General features: G+C 40.5%; 1 protein-coding gene across 1 annotated transcript in view; it reads left to right on the plus strand.

The window, feature by feature from the left end:
* Positions 1-6: 6 nt before the first annotated feature.
* The window catches only part of ptchd4 (patched domain containing 4), a 37,230-nt gene continuing 14,310 nt past the window's right edge, over positions 7-22,926 (plus strand). Inside the window, exons 1-2 of the mRNA XM_035678269.1 lie at positions 7-692; positions 10,187-10,682. Of these exons, the coding sequence (XP_035534162.1) occupies positions 93-692; positions 10,187-10,682 (1,096 nt within the window). The 5' untranslated portion in view covers positions 7-92. The remainder of the gene's footprint in view (positions 693-10,186; positions 10,683-22,926) is intronic.

Below are 22,926 nucleotides of genomic sequence, written 5' to 3' on the forward strand. Positions count from 1 at the left end.
TGTGTGTGCGTGTGTGTGTGCATGGCGGTGTTGTAGCCTGGTGTAATTCTCTTACGAATTGGACTAAGCCGGGGAACGGAGTCTGATGTCACATGTGCTTCATCGGAGGAGACGGGGCATCTGCAAGCTGGATTTTGTGGAGGATGCTGCGGCAAGTGATACACAGAGGGCTCAAGGCTTCGTTCTACTGGCTGGGCTTATTCGTTAGCAGGCACCCCGTTTTCTTCCTCACCGTCCCCGCGGTCCTCACCATCATTTTCGGATCTACCGTGCTCAGCCGATTCAAGCCGGAGACGGACCTGGAGGTGCTGGTCGCCCCTACTCACAGCCTCGCCAAGATCGAGCGGAGTCTCGCCAACAGCCTGTTTCCCATCGACCAGTCGAAGCACAAGCTGTACTCGGATTTGCACACCCCGGGCAGATATGGCAGGCTGATCCTGCTCGCCAAGCCCGGGGGGAACATCCTGGAGCTGGCCGACCAGGTCCTGCAGGTCCACAAGCAGGTGTTGGATTTGCGCGTCAATTACAAGGGATTCAATTACACATTCGCGCACCTCTGCGTCTTGAGCCACAGGGACAAGCGCTGCCTCTTGGATGATATCATCACCATCTTCGAAGACATCAGGCAGGCTGTGCTCTCTAACAGCACTTTCCATAAGGTGCCCGTGAGCTATCCAAACACAACACTAAAGGTGAGATTTCTACTGCACACTGCAGCTCCTCTCACATGCATGTCAGCGAGGCCTGTGCACACTATCCCCCCCCAACCAAAAAAAATCCCTCCATCAGAGCCGTGACAGTGCAGCAGCAGCCAGCATGTGAATACGGGCTGGCCCTAGAGCTTGCCATAATTTCTGAATGAACAGCGGGCTGGTATTGAGGCTGTGATGTGGGGCTGCAGATTGCCACATATATCAGCCGGAGAGGGAACCCTCTGTATAACACACACAGCCGGCTTTGCAGTTTTCACCCTCCCTCGTTGGTGCAGGTGAATTGATTGGCTGCATGTAGCCCCTCACTGCCTTGCTCTCTCTTCTTACACACACACTGAAACACACACACACACACACACAGGGATATCCTGCCTTTTTTTATGCAGTGTTTCCCTCTTTGCCTTCTCCCCGGCTGCACATGCAGCATGACATGGCTCCAGTGGCTGATAGACTCCCAGGTATCCTGCTTGACTGGATCTCCCTCTCAGTTGGTCGGTGGGATCTGACTGCACAAATGCCGCGTGTCGATCACACGCAAGCTTTTTGCAGCAGTAACACACAGCAGAGCATGTGGAGAGGTACAGGGGCACATTCAGGAGATCAAGTGCAGATGTGCTCTGCAAACGGAGGCTGCTGCTATTGGTCTGATCAGGCTTTTATACTAAAAAGCTGTTGCACACATGTATGATTTGTACTATTTGCCAAGGTTATTTATTGTTTTACAGATTACACAAGTTGTCATTATTACAACACAAGTGCAGTGCAGTGCAAGGTGAACCAGCTGCATGATGTGAAGGGACAAAGCGTTTTTATCATGCTCTATTGTATGGCCTTGAGGCACATTCACACCACTGTACAGGTTTGATATTATATGGACATAAGAACACCCAAAGCCACTGTAACAGCCAGCTTATTCAACACTATAGGCAATTAGATTCATGAAGTACACAGCACACTGCCACACACACACACACACTGTCAAGTCAAACTGACGCAAGCACATATTCATTGTATCACAGGTCTGCTCTCCAGCATGACAGGTTGTAACTGCCATTGAGAGCTGCCACAGCGGTGTGAGCTATCTGAGCAGCATCAGTGTCTGAGTGGAGTTGCGAGGCCATTCACCGTCCTGTTGCAGACTGGCTCCTATATTCAGGTTAAGGGACACAGTGTATTCTTGTTTTGGATGACAAGTGGGGGTCAAATATGGGGTGTGAAATGTGCACTTTTAAAGAAGCCTATTTATACTTTTTTATATTATTTATATATTTATTTTATTGCCTCTGCATACCATTGCTGTTCAGTGAAGACCATGTATTTCCACATCTGGTGATCTAGACCTTTCTGACAAACTAGAGGATTTGTTTATGAGTTGAGAAAATTGTACCTGATAAGATAAATAAACCGTTTCAAAACACACAGAATAATCTGAAAATGCAGTGTCACATATATAAACCCAGGCAGAGTTTCTTATCTTATAAAAGTTGGCTTTTTTAGAGATGCATGGTTTTCACAGGGCATCAGCCATGTTGAGATTTTACAGAATTTTTGACTGGTCATAGCCAGAAAGAGCACATGTAGAACTGATAACATTAACAGTGGCTCAGTTCCATTAAGAGTCCCAGTTAACCAGCCAGCACGCACAATACCAGGAGCTCCCCTACAGAAAAGTGGAATGCAGGCGCAGCCATCATTAATGTCCTTAAACATGCCTTTCTGCTATCACATCTCAAAATATGTGCAGTGAGAAAGTTCTGTTGCTTTACTGTGTCATTATACTCAGAAAGCTGCACAATGTATGTTCATATAGAAATGATCAGTGTACAGTTTAATGTAAAGAGAAAATATATCCATGTAATTAGAATGAGTCACTTGACTCTGTTATCACAGAAAGAATACACGGCCACTTAAAGAATACGGTAGTTTACTATATTCTGTATTAAATACATACATGTTTGCAGTAATATCTCCTTTATAATCTACCTTTTTTGTATTTTGTATTTCTGTATTTCTCACGTTGTCATGGCCTTCTGATTGATACAAATACATAGATTTTCTCATTTACCCATAGTTGTAGGTCTGCCTCTGAAAACTTCTGGTGCAGAGTTTTGTTTTTGAGTCTTTGAGGTTACATAAGAAGTAGTTCCAGTGAGAGCTGCTAGCAGCGAGGTCTGTGATTTATCCTGTGTAATAGGACATTGTTATTGGAACGACAAGTTGCTGTTGAGCTTTTCAGATGCTATTGTTCCAATCATTTTTCAAGCAAAAATGGCAAAACATTCGATGGTTTCAGCTTCTATAAAGTGACAATTTTCTGCTTTTCTATGTAGGGCCGTCCCCAACTAAAGATTCCTAGTCGACTGGTAGTTTTTAGTTCAAGCCATTAGTCGACTAGTCATCACACGTTTGATTTCAATTAAAATCTCTTCTGCTTTTTTAAAAAAAAAAAGTCTGGTAAATGATAACTTCCACTGTCACTAAAACAAATACTCTTGGACTTACTAAGTATGGAATACTCATCGATATGATGGATGATGTATAATAACTTACGAATTAACTAGCTACAAATTTGCTCCTCTCACTGCTGCACGCCTGTCCCTGCCTGAACCTGAGTCTCAATCCCAGGGCGTCAATTGCAGATGTTTTGGGACCCTGGGAATAAGACTAAACAATCAACTATTTTCAAGTCTCCAACCCAAAGCAGCTTTATATCTTTCTGGGCTCTGATTGGTTGTTTTCGTTCAGGCACGGTAGATTTTACAAATGTCGTTAGGATCACTAGGAGGCCAGAGGAACCAGATTTTTTCACAGATTGTCTGTCTCGTATTCTACTGTCAGGATATAGTGAAGGTTTCAACAAATATATAACAAGTTATTTTCATAAAAGTTACCCATCATCAATAACTCCTTTCCAACATGAATTAGTTCTTCTGTTGTTGAAGGTTGATGTGACCTCCTTCCTCTCCAGCTCTCCTCACTCTGTATCAGGCTCTCCGCACCCTCCATGTTCCTGAATCCTTCTTCTCTCTGTCTGCCTGTTTGACGAGCTGTCCGGGCTAATTCATTTGCCTGACTTCTTATGCCTCATCCTCCTCTTTGATGTCACAACCCGGGGTTTATTTCTGTGCTTGTTATACAGACATAGTCTTCATAGAAAGTCCTACTTTTTGCTGAGCTGAACTTTAGCTGTGTTCCCAGGAGAAAATGCTTGAAATATATATTCTTTGTTTTGCTCTGTCTGCTGTATTTTCAGTTTTGTAATCTTTTTTTAAAACTGTCAGGTATAAAAATACATCAAGGATTATGATGAAAAAGAAATGGGGATGTATGAACAATTTGACAATTTCAACATATTATGGAGAGCAATGTTTCAATATACTAATGGGTATTGATTTAAACATCAAGAAGTACAAATAAGCAGCATTGTGAGCAAATCTGAGATGTGAGAGATGTGAATACCTGGCAGCTCATGTACTGTGGTTTCATCCAGCAACCACATCACCGTGCTAATGTCCGATGGTTAATTAGAGCTTGTTGATTGCTGGTTGAAGTGCCAGAGTTGTTACAGCAACAGACTGAACATATGGCAACGCTGGTATGTGATTATCTGCTGATAGCCAATAGGTTCCCAAATATTTGAGTTTTTCCCTTACTGTCAGTCAGGGCACAGCTTGTCTCAGGTCATACAAATACGGAATTCAGCTTTCCAGTTGCCCAAATGTTATAGATTAACATGAGTTGTAGTTGGATACGGAAGCTTGCCGTGGGCATGGCTGAAAATAATTTTTTTCCCAAAACATTGTTACATGATCTCGACTTAATTATCTCATGATTTTGCGTTACATTTTTGAGGCTGTGGTCACCACAAAAGTCAACCTTTTCTCCAGTAGCTAATGAGGTATCAAGCACACAACAATGCCTTTAGCTGCTATCACTTCCAGGTAAACATGGGATACGTCAGAGAGTGAGGAAAGAAGGCAAGCAAAGGTGACTAAACGTAGCGTGAATGAACCTTTAATACACAATGTTGTCTGTGAACAATTTCAGTTTGAGTCACATCAGATAGATTTTCATCAGCAATGGTGGTTGTTTAAAAAAAAAGACAACAACTCCCATGATCCCACACTACTTCACAACTTAGTCTTTTGTTACTTTTCGCCCCCTAGTGGCAGAAAATCAAATACTGTACGTACTGTACTGTACTGTAAGTTTACTTTTTTCTTAGGGACGGCAGTGTTGGTTGGTTGTTCTGTCAGTCCATCAATTTGGTCCAAACTGAAATACCTCTACAACTATATGATGGCTTGACGTGAAAGTTTGTAGAGTCATTCATGCTTTGCTGATCCCCTGACTTTCCCTCTAGCAAGTAAAACGTCTTTTTACTTTTTGGATGGATTAAGATTTTGTTCATTTTCCATAATTTTAATACATTTGGTGACACCATGACATTTCCTCTAGCACAATCTTAGAAATACGATATTAGTTGTTATTTCTGTAGGTCGACTTACAACAACTTGTATACAGCACCATCAATCTCATTCCTGGTTGTCGCAATTTTCGTGTCCATTTCTCTGTTGCCATTTCAAGCACTGGTAGTTTCTCCAATGGGGGAGCCAGGTGAGCACACCATCTGACTCATTTGAATCACTAAAAAATGTCATATACATATACATTACAGTGTGATAATGTTTGATATCTTAAGATATTATGATTCAGTCGATATCTCCAGGTAATGGGCTTTAATATAAATGAGGACCACAAGAATATATTTTTGGATCACTGCTTGTGATCAAGACTGTGATTTCTGGTACTGTTTCAGCCCATTATCTTGAGATAGCGGTTTGATATCTCAAGATAATGAGACAATTAAATTGCCGTCTTGTGATGATAAGGGACTTCATAAAAGAGCAATTCTGGCTGCTCCGGTCTTCCGTAGATTAAAGCTCTGATGGTCTAAATGGATTTATACAGAAAAGGCAGAGGTGTTCTAACACTAATAATATTGTGCTTGACAAGATCAAGCTTCTTGTTCCATTCATGAGCGGACGTTGAAATTGAGTGCTGGATTGAATTAAGTTATTGGGTAGTTTGGGATGTATGCTGCAAGGCAATGTCAAGCTAAGGTCAATGTTTGTTTTACACCCCCCATTCTCTTTAATAAATCATAAAACTGGAGGTGAGAGTGGCAGGGGCCAGACAGCAGGAAAACAGCTGATATGCAGAAAGAGGTTTGACAGTTTAAATGATGCAGGAGAGTGCATGTGATTGGAGGATGGGAGAGGGCGCAGGAATTGGCTGATGGGGTTAGTTATATGCGTGTCAATAATTGGCTTGCCCTAGGGTGCATTTGAGAACATGGCAATAAAAAAGCAGTCAATACAATCCTCAGATGTCTCATGAAACTGCATCAAAACCCTTAATTAAGAATTTCAGCATGAAATAAATTTGCTTAGAATCATTAAGTTGGACAACAGAATTTTGTAAAATGTAAACACATATTGTTATGGTACAACACCACTGAAATCTAGTATTGAGTTATTGCCCAATATGCCCCAACATTTTGAGTGGTGGATGGATGCAGCAAGGAAGACAACTATAAAAGTGTGCATTCATGGCCAAATAAAGCCCAAAAGATTTTTGAGACTGATTGGAAAATATGATATAAATATGACTATGATAATAGTCATACTGATAATATAGGCTAACCGATATATTTGTCATGCTCTAAAATAAAATACGGAAAAAGTTTTTTAAGGGTGCCTTTCACATTGTTTTGATCTGTGATCTGGCGTCCCATTATCCATGTAAGAAAACCCCTGATTTTACGTGTTCTTCTAGTTCTGTTCTAGTTTTTAGGATTTTAGGATTTTAGGATTTTAGGATTTAGCATGGTTAGCATGGTGTGATTTACAGTTGTACTAACAGTTGCAAAAGTTTTATTTAATGCTCAGTTAGAATCCACAGCAGCCAGAATATCCTTTTAAGCTGGATTTATATTAGTACTGCAGTAGATACATACCACATGCGTTTTGATTTTAGCTCAGTGTCAGTGTTAAGATTTTGCCTGTTGACAGATGTATCGTATCCTGCTTTAATTATATTCTCCATGTTGGAGTTACATCCAGGTAATTTCTATTTCGCCTTGATTCATTACTAAAAGGAGTCTACTACTATCCTCCAATTCCCATAATGCAACTCTGTAACATACACATCTTTCAGACTCCATGCACCCAGTTTGTAACACAGTTCACAACTCTCTGGGTTTTTCCCCCGTACTCGTCCAGATCAACAGAGGACAATGTGTTCATCCCTCCACCACCTTCCACCAGTCACCTCCATCTCCTCTCAGAAAGCTCGAGAGGTGTCACTTCCTCCCTTTTCACATATCACTCAACTTCACACAGATATCACACATACGCACACACTTGCTTTTGTGTGGTGCCCCACCCCCCACCTACTCTCCTCCTTCCTCTCTCTCACACACACAGAACTATATTTTCTCTTTGCTAAAGGGTGCCAAAAACAAGAATAGAAAACATAGCTGGAGCATTTTCAAAAACTTGACCGAACACGCATTTTGCAAGTGATACAGAAATTGTGGCCCGATTGTTCACTACATTAGAGCTTGAAAGGCCTGCATGTGTTTAAGCACTGAGCATGTATTGGCTTAGTGTGTGATGCAAAAAAAGTCTAGATAAGTCGTGACTATTGAGATTCATTTGAAATGCTTTAGTGAAGTTGGGAAGTCAGATTGATTTTAGCTTTGTGCAATTACACGAGTGAAATTAGAGCTAAAGCTTTCTGAGTTCCCTTAGCAATTACTGAGTGATTACATTACATAAACACACTTGTACACTGTCATGAAATGACAAATTTGAAGCACTGAGTGGGAGTGTTTTGAGAGTAATAATGTAGCACGAAAATAATGTGCAGATCTTACCTAATAAATTGATATATCAGAGGTAGCCAGTTATACAATGTCTGACTCTAACAGGAAACCTGGCTGTTGACCTATGAATGTTATCAATTATGTGATTTCAAGGTGCAGAGTCCACCATCAGTAATTCATCCTGCTGCCCACATAATGCCACAGCAGAATAACTCATCCAGTTTTTTCTTCTTGCTGCAGTAAATTGTTTACAGAAAACTGAAGCAAACAATCACAGGGATTTATTTATCTAGAAGTGTGAGATTTATATCACGCTCCCCGCTGTGAAACAGCATATTGCGGCTGTTTGATTGTGCTGGATTATTGTGTTCATAACAAGATAAATTATATCTACAATAAGCTGCAAATTAAAGTTGACATTGTTCTGGTTGCTCCTTTCATGCAGGAGTTCAAATTCACATCACAGTGTTGTGTGGGTGTGTCGTGCTTCCCTGATTAAATGGACTGACATAATAAATATTTCCCCCAGTGTTTTAAGATATTGTACAATTAGACCTGGTGAATAAGCATATAGCTGTGATATATGTGCATGATTGCATTAATCATTAAAGAAACCAGGAAGTGCACTGCATTTTTAAATGAGTCATTCACCCAGGAGGCCACCATTATCCCTGAAAGCTAAAGCTAGTGTGAAAGTATAATAAGATAAAGAACCAATACTGTACTTGTCTTGGTTAGATGTATTCAGCATAAAAAACTAACTAATCTTCAACACCTTTAGCCGTGATATACAGTAGCTTCATTACTATCCAGCTAAAAATTACAAATAGATACAAAAGTCAGGGAAAAAAACTCTTTTGCACATAATCTGTGATGCTTTTTAACCATTTATTATAACTATTTAGCTGTTAAGTCTAAACTAGTTAACACAAGGATTAAGTTAGCCATTTTGACCTGAAACAGAGGAATCGATACTAATTAAGGTTCTGTTCCATTTCTACTGAGTAAACATGTACAATAGCTGAATGGAACACAACCTTAATTAGTATCATTGGTAACACTGGTTTGTATTGTAACAGACTGGGTGACAACTTAAAGAGGTAACCACTACGTTATGAGTGTCAGATATGTTATTTGGGCTAACAATGGAAAGGATTATTTCAGTGCATTTCTTGAGATTTCCAGGGTTTTGAAGCAGAAACAGATACGTCCAGACTGCAGGCAAAAGTGGCCCATATCTGACTTTTTAGCCCATATGTGACCCATAGCAGCACAAATCAGATTTTTCCAAATAAGAAATGTAGAAACTCCAGTCACTGACAAAAAATCTTTGTATTGAAGGAGTGTTGGTGGAGCTAACTGGCTAACATATAGATGGTGGCAAGTAGTAATCCTTAATTTCAGGCTTTGAAACCTCCCTTCAGAGACCCCTGGGTGACTAGTAGCTAATTGACAAAGGACATTCTTATATAAATGTTTTATTGTTTCAGGTTATGTCAGACCTTCCTTAAGCAGAGGCGTAGTGCAGGCCTATTTGTTAAAGTACCAGTGCGCACCTATGTGCACGGTTAATTTGGGGCTTGTTTCCAAGGTTATGTAACCAGGGGGGTCAACTATAGGTGACCACACTATCAAATAGGCTAAGCTATGGAAAGGTAGCTAACCAAGCTATCTAATTTTAACATGTTAGCTAGCTATAGACTGGAGAAAAAATAAATAAATTGGCTGTGTTGTGTGTTTTCTCGCATGAGTTGACACCCTGAATCAACACACCTTAAATATCAGTTTAAAAACCTTGACTGCTACGTTTGCTACTACTGGCTCTCATGGATGCTTTTGTGATGACTGGATCTTTAATAACAATTGAGGCTTATATGAATATGAACTGTGAATATTCTATTGGCAGAGCATTGTTTCTTTGTGCCCCGGCAGCACTACACATATTCTTATGTCCTTTGGTCACAATCTTGTCTTTTACTGCTGCTAAATAGAATAGAATAGAATAGAATGAAATATTGTAACTTCTGGCAATTTCAGCGTAAATATAAGAAAGTTTGTGCCAGCAGTAACCTCATATAATGCTATAGTTTTGTATTTCTTCCTGACAGACGTGACAGGCCAATTTTCATTGTCCCAGCTGCCTTACTGAACTCTTCACTGCTCTGCACAATTCTTGCACAATAACATTATCTCCAAACACTTGTCATTGAAATGTCTTGCATGACTTTGTGCTATATAATTAAATTCATTTAGTCATTACAATGGAGCAGCACATCAGCGTTCACAGCCACGTCAGTCCACAGCTGTAAAGTGGGTTCAAGTTAAATAGTAAATCAACACTGAAGCAAATAGGGTAGAAAACTGCTGCTGCACTGCTCTCTGTGGGCTGGAACTTTCTGGTATGTGCTACAGCTGGCTGCTCCCCAGTCACCTGTGGCAAAGTGTTTGCTGTCAAGAGCAACATAACTGTTTCAAGTCATTGGGGTGTAACCAGGAGCACTGAAAACAGATTGATTGCTGTATTTTTATGAAACATTATACCCATCTTAAGAGCTAATGTTGGATATCTCTGAATCCCCTACAGGATGGCCGTGTGTCCTTCATCGGACACCAGCTGGGCGGGGTGTCCTTCTCACCCAACAGCCGCGACCAGCAGGTCAAGTTCGCCCGCGCTGTCCAGATCACCTACTACCTCCGCAACCATGGACCTGTGGTGCAGGATGCCATCGCCGAGCGCTGGGAGAACGAGTTCTGCGCCCTGGTCAGCCGGCTGTCCACGGCTGAAGCGCCCCATGCGACCGACCAGCTCCACATCCAGTCACTCACCTCCTTCGGCCTGTGGCGGGACTTCCACCAGACGGGCGTGCTGGCCAAGGGGGAGGTGCTGGTCAGCCTGGTACTGGTGCTCCTGGCCGCCACCATCTCCAGCTCCATGCGGGACTGCCTGAGGGGGAAGCCGTTCCTGGGCCTCCTGGGGGTGCTGACCATCTGCATCGCCAACGTGACTGCCGCAGGGATCTTCTTTATATCGGACGGGAAGTTCAACTCTACACTGCTTGGGATCCCATTCTTTGCTATGGGTGAGTGGGACTGACAATGTGTGTGTGTGTGTGTGTGTGTGTGTAGTGGTTGGTTTATCAGGGGTTGACACTGGCATCGGGTTGATTGGGGAAGGGATTAGCAGAATTGTTACAAGATTTTCCTCAGAAGGGATGCCAGCAGTTCATTGTAGTTGTTGCAGAATGGTGAGAGTGGCATGTGTGTGTCCATGTGTGGACTTCTTTTGTCAGGCGTTTCTTTCTGTGATTTCTGCATTGAGGATATCCTCATTTGTTATGTAAGGTTTTTCATTATTTCACCAAGCTGATGTTATCCTTGGTGTCGTGGATTTAATAATAAACTCTATTACAGTGTATCAACCATGAGTAGCAACACACATCAGAATCCCAGAGTACCGTATGGAAAAAGAAAACTGCTGGATTTCATTATACAGCCACATACAAATAGACTTATTTCATGTTTCAAATTTGCATTTAAAGTCATATTTCATTGGTGTCACACTGCCAAGATTTGACACATTGTTTGCAGAAACTGGTTGTTTTGCAAAGACATAATGTTAGGAAAGAGAGCCATGAATAACTGGAGTATGCAAAGAACTAGACTCAATGTCTTTTGCATGAACGTGAACTGTTAAACCCTCTGAAATCATTCATGAATGGAAAAAGGCATTAGGAATTTCAGGGGATGTGAGGCATAAGGTTGCAGTATGGGATGGGGGGGTGGTAGGGAATGACATAGCAGCTACAAATGTGCCACTTGCTGTCTATAAAAGTAATACATTTTTATATAAAAAGATTATTAATTCATGTTTTATACATTTATTTCCATTTATAATTCAATGGAAATGAAAAACTATTATTGTGGGTTTAATTGGGGATAAAGGCATTAGATACTGACAGGAAACGAGGGAAGAGAGGCAGGTGGTCTGCATACAGTGATCTGTTAAGCACTAGGCCACCAGAACTCTAAGGGTTCCCTCGTCCCATAACAAAGTCAATACAAAGACACGAGTGGATGCAAACAGTGGTGAAATTGCTTTAGGAGGCACAATTGGAAAGGAAAAAACAACAAAGCACACATACAAGCCCACTCTACACACAGTTTGTGCTTTGCTGGCTGGTAGGGGTGTGTATTTTCCCTTCTCAGACTCTGTATGATACAGATACATTTGTAGTAATACGACAGCTTGATACCTCCGATTCAGTTCAGCCACAATCAGAATTTGATATTTTTACTTTTTTAATAAAAAAAGACTACAGCAAATCAATTAGTTTTCTTATTTTTAATTCTCTGTCACACAGCAATAGTAAACCTGGGCATTGATACAATTTTCAAGCATTTTCATTTAAACTTTTTTAATCATGTTAAGCGGCCTCACAGAATTTTTTCAGGCTTGGGTTGGGTCGGGCCGATCGAAGCTCTAATACAGACAGTAGAGGTGTGAATTGTCACTGATCTCCCGATTTGAATCGATTACGATTATCATGTCAGCGATTCGATTCGATTCGATGCATCACGATGCATCAGCTTCCAATAATTTTTATATATTACTTCATATTGTTTTCATCCACAAATATCAGTAGTAAGATATAAACAATCTTTTTTATTTACAGTCTGAACACAGAAACAGCACACAAACAACACACCAAACACACACACACACACACACGCACAGATATACTCTTCCGTATCGTGTCATTGGACAGGAGGGACAGTTATTCAGTGTCTCAGCACTTTTCCTCACCTTATGATTGTGACATATCCAATGCTGCCGGGAGTATTAGCTCCTCTGCCTATTGGTTGATGCATCGCGATGCATCGACTTATTTGATTAATTTCAAAACCTCCATGGTATTCATGCTCAGCATGACAATACAATGCGTTCGTTCAGCATGTGTCAAGTTTTCAACACGTGCTCTTTCTTCGGTTTAGTTAGCAATAATAATAATAATAATAAAAATGATAATAATAATAATAATAATAACACATTCTAAATAAAGCACAGTTTGGTTTTGGCAACACAACTTACCTGACAAGTCAATGTTGATTTCTGACCCATCCATCCAGACCGGCGCCCTCCTACATGGAACACCTTCACACATGTGTACTTTTCATGTCTAGGTGAGGCAAAACGGGACACTGACATAGTATCTTTACCTCTTATTGCCGTGAGACTGGGCTGGACAAAGAGGGTTTGGAATATCAGTTTTTGACAGCTGTATTGATTTTTTTTTAAATAAATGCAAAATTTGGGTTGGATATTTGGCCAGCTATAGCTGATGTCTGTACAGTCGATACTTTGGCTATGGTTGGCTGTGTAGAAAATAAACAGACTGCAAAAACACACAAATACATTTATCCAATAACAAACATTATGTCTGAATGCCCCTTTAGGAGCTAAATTTGAATAACAGGAGATGCATTGCCAAATAAAACTGTGTATGGCTTATCCCTCCCTCTTTTTTCTCCCTCTCTTTGCTCCTTCACATATACTGTGTCCGTTTATACTACAGTATATCTTGCATTTCCTCCCCGTGCGTTCCTAAGGTCAATGGATCCCTGGGGCTTTTGCAGAGCTCTGCTGCAGGCCGGCTGACATAACTGAAGTTTAAGTAAGACTCAGGAACAGGAGGCTGGGTCCGCTACTTGTGACCTAGAGGCAGGGGAGGAGAGGAGAGGAGAGGAGAGGGGGGGAGGTGTCGTGGTGAGAGAGGCTAAAAAGGAAAGTCAAGGAGAAAAGAGCGAGGAGTAAAAATGAATGTGATGTATAGGAAAGGAGGATGTAGGGGAGGCGGGGGCAGGCAGAGACAGAGAGGAGAGGTAGAGTAGAGGGGAAGACGGCGAGAAAGTCACATAGAGAGGGAGGAGGTGGAGAAGGGCAAAGAAGATGGAGAGGACTTGATTAAGTCTGTAATTTCATGTGACAGGACCTCAGAGGCAGCAGATGTCCACCCTCCTCTTGGGAGGTCCTGACTGAGGCACACCCCTATCACTATATCAACGCCACATCAGGCCAGACACAGAACTGAAATGGATACTGACACCTAATCTGCAATGTGGCGCCCCCTGTTGAGACATCACCACTATTGAAAGCTTTGTTTAGTATATAATTTAAAGAGCAACCTGTAAATTAAAGTTTAGGCTTAATGGAAAATAAGTAAACTAAATATATGATTTTGTAATTGTGGTTTATTTGTTATGGTCTGACAATGGCTGCAGTGCCCTTTGTGTAGTAAGTGGTAGTATAGGTAGGTTGTCATTAGAGAGTAGATGAATCAGTTACTCATCAGATGCATTATACTGATCAGTCCTTGGTATCTATCCCAATCCCAATGCTATGTTGCTAGGCTAACAAATGTCTTCCGGTTCATCTATGGTGACTATAGTCTATATTGTCTTTTAGAGTTAGTCAGGCCTAAAAATGTTTCGTTAGTCTAGTTTAACCTTCAGAAGCCTACCTGACGGAAGGAAATAGATACCTGACGAATGAAAACTGCCGAATCAGACCAAATTGTACTCTGCTGTCACGGAAGATGAGGAGCTGGGACAGAAAAATGCTAACTGCTACAGAGAGAATCATTTTCATTGCTTTCAACGGCCTGACAGAATGCAGAATTTATGTCCTACTTTAATGTGATTATTTCATGTTTTACCTGTGTCTTAATGGCGTTTTGCTTTATGTGACAGTGACAGTAGAGAGAGATAGGAAAGGCAGGTGAGGGTCCAGGTGAGACTTGAACCCATGGACTGTGTGGTACATGCTCTACCGGCCACCCAACTGTGTATATATCAGGATATTATGTTTCTATCATCAGAATTGTCTAATATTCAGGCTAGTAGGATAAATTTATTTTCCCTGCGATAACTAGATGTGGAATCAAGTATAGGCTATTTTATGAAAAACATAAGAATCAACATCCCTAGCTGTCATATGGTCAGGTTATTTTTCTTTCTCCAATTTTTCTTTGCATTTTAGCATCCTGGCTAATTACTATGTTTGTACAGGCTTCATAAAGCATGTCAGGACACTGCGTTTATAGTTTTCCTAACAGCTAAAGGAGCAGCACTAGCTAGAGATGGGACTGGCTTGCTTATCATGAACGTATTGAGGTGTTAGCATCATATCAAGCAATGGAAATTACAGCTAGCCTACAAAGCTGATGCTTCTGTTTGTACGTAGTGTTACTCTTGCCAGTATTAGGAGGTCGCCAATTGTTTCTGTACTGCCCGGTATGTGATAGCAGACTTCACAGCATTGTGAAATAAGTACACTCGCCACTCGCCAAGAAACCTGCCCAGTTCCCCACTGGTTCTCTTCACATTACAACTCAGTTTGTTGCCACTAGCCCATATGTTTTTTCCTCAAAAACATTTTTTAAGTACAAAAGCAAAGACCCATCAACCTCATTAATGTCAAAAATACCTTTGGATAAATATTTATCATTGTTAATATTGACCCAGCTTGACTGCTCATGTCCAGTTTCTCAATTCTGATGCGGACAGTGTGTTGTATGTATATATAGATAAAGATATAGATATAGTATTTCATTTCCCCAACATTCATTTCTTAAATACGCCAACCTAAAAGTTATTCTAGATCATATTGGTCTTCTGAAATCTTGCTGTGGAAATTTCATTCATTTTCCACTCTGCTGTGTTTCGTGCTAAGCTACAGGTATTTGTTGGCCACATGCTAACAAACACCTTTGCTGTAGCGGAGGTAATCAGACACTTCTGGGCCCCCTTCTGCACAGGCCTGATGATATACACCATAGACCTAATTATCTTATCTGAAAAAATCCCATGGCTTCTTAGTTGGTTCTTGTTCCCTTCATCTCCTCTGTGGAGGCTACAATAACACTTGGGATTATAGTGTGCTATTTAAAGCTCCTATGTGTAGAATTATTGTGACATCATAGAATCTTTGAAATGTTCTGGTGGTGCAGTTTTTTCTATGTAAAAACATTAGAGGTTATTGTTGTGCACTTTTAATTGCCACTGTGTCTTTTCTTAATACTACCACTGGGAGATGCCGAGTCAGATTTTTTTAAATACCCTCAGTATGCAAAGGGCTGTCATGTTAAGGTCCAACTCAAATCACAATTAGTCATCCCTTCTTGCAGTGAAAAATAATGCCATTTTGATGGATATATATCAAATATGATAATTTTCTTTTAGCCTCCTAAGGGAGGTTACACTGTTTGTGTTTGACTGACAGCAGATGGCAGGGAAGCGAAGAAAGAATGCAAAAACACTTTAACTGTAGCTTACAAGGCATTGGCAGTGTGTTGTTAGCAGTGGTACTGAGCAAGGCTACACCAGTATCCAAACTGACAAAGTAACTTTTCCAAGCTGTTCTAAGGGATTTATTTCAAGATGTCCTCCCTAATTTAATTATAGCTCAGAACAGTTTCTAAAATAAGGCTCAGAGTTAAAATATTCTCGATCAGAATTGGGTGGTATAATAAAAAATTACAATTAATATGTTAATCTTCTAACATTCTTTAGAATAGAATCGACCTGTAGCAATATCGTATTGTGTCGAGGCATAGATCTGGAACAAAACGCATTAGAACTGAAAGTTCCAAGCAGCACACTGGGCTCCATCACTGTAAAATGGAAGAGGTTTGGAACGACCAAAAACCTCCATCCATCTCTGCACCTCTCCATCTATTAGGACTGGGTGGCAAAGTAGCTGGCTGAAAGCCACTCCTGAGTGAAAGCGAACCACGCAACTGGTGTATATGTGTTAACACTTACAGCCAAAAAACTCTTCAGTCTGATGAGACAGGAATTGAACTCTGATCTAAATGCCAAGTGCTTTGTGTGGTGAGGTGCCGCTCTTGCTGCTATGGCAGCATAATGCCAATGCTGTAGTCAGGACTACCTTTGTCGAGTCCAAGACCAGGACTAGTCGAAACCAATTCAAGTCCAGAGAGGTTTGAGTCCAAGTGAAGTCTGAGAGAGACAGTGTCAAGACTAAGACAGGCATTGTTTTGTTTTGTTTTAGCAGATATGTATATAAATGGTAACCATGTTACCAGGCGGCCAATGTCAATCCCTGATTTTTAATTAATGAACCGCAGTTATTTAGTTATAAATAAGTGTAAGTATAAGTATAACCACAGCCCTATGAGCCACACGACAGTGAAACTCTCAAAGAACAAACAAAAGGATTTTTGCAACACTGTGACAAAGTTTGATATCATCCAAGCACACAGGAGAAGTTTCTCCCCTCTGAAACTGAGTGTGGCTCGTTAAATCTAAAGCTGTGTCATGGCTTCCCTTTATCTGTTTCATCAAAGCCTCCTTTAACAACGTAGTAAAACTAATCCATTATGCTCTCTGAACAATCGAGCTAATGTCATCTCTGGCCTTTGAATCATGTAGAGGGAGAAACTCTGTGCGGGGCAGGTACCACCACATGCGGGTGGACCTCTGTTTAATATGGAGCAGCTTCTCCTCCTGTCAGTCTCCCCTGTGTCTATCTGCCGTGTCATCTGCGAGCTGGCCAATTACTGCTGAGCTGAGCTTGTCACTTCCTTCTCTCTCTGGATATGTGATGGCTGTTGGAAGTGTAAAAACAGGCAGGGAGAGGAGGGATGGAAAGAAGGCAGAGCAGGACTCATGAAACATACATGCTGTGACACTACAGAGGAAGTGACGGCTCTGTCAGGCCTAAATGAGCTCAGTGAACTGATCTTCCCAAACTGTTTTTTAATTACTTACCACAACATGTAGCTACTGTATATCCCACTGGGACACGATGGTGCTCCATGGTGCCAAGCCGTAACCCAGACTTTTTCACTTCAGCCATATTTGACTCACATTGAGAGCATATACAATTGTTTCAAATGGCTACAATGCATTAACTGCACTGAACTGAACTGTGTACAGTATTTGTAATATTTTATGTAGAAAGTCAAACAGGAATGCCTTCCACCATAATCAGACACAAACTTTCCTACTTTTATTAGAGTCCCGTCCATTTTTGGTCCCAGCACTATTGAGTTAATGTAGTATGGAGGTGCACTGTAACAAGTATGCCCTGTGAATGTGCTTTAATGCTGTGTTTAACTGTGTCAAAAGCATCTCTGTATTTTCACAGTACATTATAGTACAGTCGTATCTTATGTTAATTTAAGTAATCCTAACTAAAACGGTAAAGTCAATTCTTAACATACAAGAAAAGACAGGTGTTCAGTTTTAGGTTGCATTTTAGCAGTCAGAGGCAGTAATCGTGTTTTTGGAATGTTTTCTTTCCAATTATCGGCCCAGAATATTTTTTATATTACAGACTGTAAATTTCACATTTCCAAAATGTCTGGATGGTAGAAACTTGTATTTGTACTATGGAATAAAACTCCAACTTAAAATCAACAATGCTAATCTCCTTTTACCATAATAGTACCGTATTTATTACAGTAAGGTTTTGGCAACCATAGCTGCCAGTTTGTTTTTTTACAGTGTAGGATGGTTCTGTAATAGTTAAGTTCCTGTCCTAAGATAAGATAGAAACATGTTTCTATAATACCCAAAATTCTAAATGTCATCCTAAACCAAGATAAAAGAGGATTTTATATTGCCAACATATAAGTACAGTATCTGTTGTGAGTTGTGATGATCTGCTATTCTATTTATGTTTGGGTGAAGGAAGGGTCATTAAAGATGTTTTCTCCCTCACGTCTGCTCTCTGTGTTCTGCCACATCTATCTGAGGCTTTGATGTTCCTGTCAGGGTTACTGCATGATTTACAAGCCGTTTGGAGTTTTCTCTTTCTGGAACTTGATGTTGTTATGGACAGATATTATTTTTATCCTTTGAGGGCAAGATAAATAGTGACACTCAACATTTGCAGCCAGTCACGCGCAGTGGCCATCTCTGCCGACGGTGAAAAGTCTTCTGGAAAATTCCTGCCTGCTTCAATAAGTAGGGCTGGATGACTGATGATCGATCTATGGATGTTATTGCCGTGAGTGGCTCTGGAATGATGATGGCGGTATGACAGCTTCAGGGTCGTTATTAAGGACTACAGGGAGGAATCATAAACCAGGTCTATACATCAATTAATATAGCTAAGATGATACGGTCCCAGATGGAAAATTACTATTTCTGGAAGTCTAATCCATTTTCAGTCTATACACTCCTCCCAATGTTTCCACCAAAAATTCATGTAAAATAAGTTTTTTTATCCCGGGAACTTGGAACTTGGTCCCATTCCCAGTATCTTGTTCTCTCACTGATTTTATGTAGCTTTTCTGCTCTTTTCTTCCCCTCTCAGTTTACAATCATAAAATCAGTGTTCAGCGCCATGTCTCCTGGCATCTTTAATTGAAGGCTGAAATTTGTACTTTGCCTCATTTAGTATGAGGAGCCTCCATGTTTCATGCAGGTAGAACTGATTGCAGTGGCAGTGAGGAAAAGTCTTAAAGCAGATGACAAGAATAACACAGTTGGTGACTGCGCCATCTCTCCACGTTCCCATGATGATCTGGCCTATAGGTAAACCCAAGAGGACACTTTATGTTTCCTGAAAAGAGGTGGTTTTACCTTATTGTCCACCACTGTGGTATATGTCTTACATTTTCTTTCTGTGAGATTGTGTAAAAGCTGTCAATTGTGGAAGTACATAGTGATTTTAACATAAAGTCAAAAGCTAATATTAAATAATAATAATTTCTGCATCACGAATTGATTTCACTAAGAAACAATTTAAATTGTGATGATGTGAAATATTTGGGGGTCTGTACCAAAAAAATCTCTTTTTTCTTAAATCTGGGGAACATTTTTGTAGACCCAGGGCATCTCTGCAGCACTACAGTACTTTGCATATTGCACTTGGCCATATTGCAATTTCGATAATATTTCCATTAATAGTATAGCCCTAACTAAAAGGCAACAAGGTCAGGAGGTAGAGCAAGTCGTCCACTAATCTCTGCAGTTCAATCTCTGGCTTCTCCTGAGCACATATCAAAGTGTCCTTGGGCAAGACATTGGACCCGAAGTTGCTCCCGATGGATAGGCCAGCACCATGCATGGCAGCACTGCCGGTGTGTGAGTATGTGAGAGTGTGTGTGAATGGGTGAATGAGAGGCCAATTGTAAAGAGCTTTATCCGTTGAGGTAGAAAAGTGATATAAGTGCAGTCTATCTACAATTTATGATTGAGATTTATTCTGAACTGCTTTTAAGAGCTTTACATAAAGTTGGGCTTTTTTACAACCTGACACTAACTGTATTTGCAATGGTTTGGTCATTGCTTCTATTGGTTAGGTTACTTTGCAAACTGTAAAATATAGGCATGGTTGTAAAGTTAAACAAAGGTATGAAAATAATGTGAGCCAGGACCTATATGTTACGTCCCACCCTTAGGCCCTACAGGGTGAACAGCACTCCACCAAAACAACTACAGAAAGACACCTGTAAAACAACAAAATCCACAAGATTTATTAACATACAGTAATACAAACAACCAAGACACTAAATCAAGACAATCAAAAGACACAAAGCAACACAACCCCCCTTGCTGAGAGGCAGTGACACCAGCATTTCAATGCCAAAAGCCCCTCAGCTAGGTTGTTTGAGACAAAACAATGGGGTCTCATCCAGGATCATCAAAATGCTTCTTATTGTATTTTGCAGCATTATTTTTGCAACCAGAATCTAATAATAAACTCAATTTAGATCCCGCCTGGTTTAAGTAACACACAGTAACATCACTGCTATGTAGGAGCTTGTTTTTTGTTTTGTTTTTAGCATCGAACAGAACTCAGGTACAGCTGTTCTATTCTAAGCTTCAAGAGTTTACTTTGATAGCACTCTATTCCTAACTTCAGCATCTTAAAAAAGCCTCAAAATGAACATGAATTCCCAGCGGATGCCATCAGACGCAGTGCAATGTCTGCTGCTCGGGCAGCAGTAACACAACCAAGCAAAGACACAGCAGAGAATCTTCTTTACAGCCTCATTTGTCAGCCCTTTTGCATCACAATAGAGTCATTTGTATTCCTGACTGCCAGGCTGCCACCAACCTTGACTCAGATGACACAGCCATGGTGTTGTGTGTGTGTCTGCCTCTTCTAACATGCTTGCAAGTGTACCTTCACGGACACACTGAATTGGATTGGTCAAATTTTGGGATCACTAAATTAAAGACCCTATACATGCGCAACAGCCTAAGTGCGTGTGAAGAGTTATCATACAGAGAGATGTTCTTAAGTTACATCAGAAAGTATTGATCTTCACATTACCGTCAGAGTTCCCAGATTAGGAGATAGCTAACCTATGCAAACATACACACAGCATTCTCTACTTGACATAGCCATCAACGTGTCCGGGTCATGACAAACAGGCAGGGAGATGCTGGTAAAAGCAATGAGAAAATGTTATATGCCTGTCACACCCATGCACACACATGCATCTGCACATGCATGGCACACATGGAAATAAAGTGAGTATATTAGTTGTATCATGCTCTTCCAAACAGGTCAGTGCATCTCATAGTAACGCTGCTAACATATTTATATTCAGAGCATCACATAAAGTATAATTTATCTGGAATGTATTGATTACCAGTATGCAGTAAAATCAGGCAGAATTCTAATCAACACTTGAGGTATCCTTACTGAGTTTCTTATTACAGATCCCTCCAAGTGTAACATATTACACGGCAGTAATCGAGCAGCTGTATAATTCTTCATTGATGTGTGTGACGGGGGGTAATGGGGATTTGCACTGCAGCGGCCAATGGCTTCAGCTCTGTGTCATGCTAGAACAGCACTGCGTTTGGCCCTGAAGAGAAGATATGATGATACGCAATCATTATATTTCTTTACTTCAGTATTGAGATGGCTGAACAGTTAATAGTCTTCAAAGTCAGTTTAGAAAAAGAGTACAGTTTGAAGTCGCAAGAGACACAAGTTTGATTGCATGATTGATTTGAAACTCAGAGTTTCTTAATGAACTGTAAGAAGTGAAAATTAAGTCAAAATGAAGCTCTTGGCTGTCATCTGGTGAATATAATCTCTGCCTGCTGGTATGTGTATTATTCATGTTTGGTTTTTTGAAAAGAAACACTCTGCTCTTATCATTTTGAAGAGCTAACAGCTAGCTTGGTAGGCTACCTGTCAACAATTGGTGGAAAGTGAGCAGTGATGATGATAAACGATGATGATAAATGTTGACATTGAAACTTGGCATGAAGATAGGGCTGGACAATGAATCCATTCAGATTGAAATTACATTTGAAGAGGACCATATTCAAATATCAAGCGTTGCCTCACATTATTCATTGAGTTTTAACAAGCTGTAGGTGAACAATTTAGTCAACTGTAAATTTTGCTATCTTAAATGTCTAGCTTGCTAGCTTAAATCTCCTGGAAATGCATTTCTTTCTTTTTTTTGTAGGCTGCTAATTATCTTGAGAAATAAGCAACATTACATAATTTTGATGTTTAAAATACTTGAGATTGGATTGTGTGTTTCTGCTGTTAAAAAGACCCATTGCATAATTTCAGACAGGTAGCTAGTACCTAGCTAGGTAGTTGAAGAGTATAAATGACCAACACCATGGAAGATTGTAAATAGTAGTTGGAATTGCAATCTTAATCATTTTAGCGTGTCATGTTGTGTGAATATTGACCGGGATGAGAGCCACTTTTACCGATGAGAGTCAATGAGTAGGTGCATTGGAGCTAATCCATTTTTAATGGAACATGCAGCAGGAAGTGGGGTCTCAAAAGAACCCCTCTTAACAGCGCTAAATATAGCATCAAAGAGTGGTGAGGTCTTGCATTTTTAATGGATCAACAGAAAAAAGCTCTAACTTTTGTTCACTGTGCATCATACTTCCTGTAGCTGTATATTTTGGTCTGTTGTGGTATTTTTCTGCACTGCGTGTCACTAATTGCCTGTGAAATCAATTCACATCAAAGATGAGAGAGTGACAGCAATGTTTTTCTCTCATGTTATTTCATACTCATGTTGGTAGATGTGGGTTTTACTTGACAGTTCTGTAAAATATTAGTCACTTGGGAAATAGTTTGAAATAATAAGGCATTTGATTGGTTAGGGGGCTGGGTGTAATAATAAGTGCCCCCTGCACTCTTTGTGGTTTGACATCTGTTGTCAACTTGAAGAGTGACACTTTAAAGTCCCCTCCAGTCAGTCAACTCAGTGTTTCTTCTTGTCCCTACAGTGTGCTGTTTGAATGCAGTCTGTGCAGAGTTTGACTCTAGAAGGATGTTTTCACATTCATCTGCTGAAA

This window comes from Morone saxatilis, unplaced genomic scaffold (genome assembly GCF_004916995.1).
Source record: "Morone saxatilis isolate NCDOM2014 unplaced genomic scaffold, NCSU_SB_2.0 Contig7, whole genome shotgun sequence".
Classification (NCBI taxonomy): Eukaryota; Metazoa; Chordata; class Actinopteri; family Moronidae; genus Morone; species Morone saxatilis.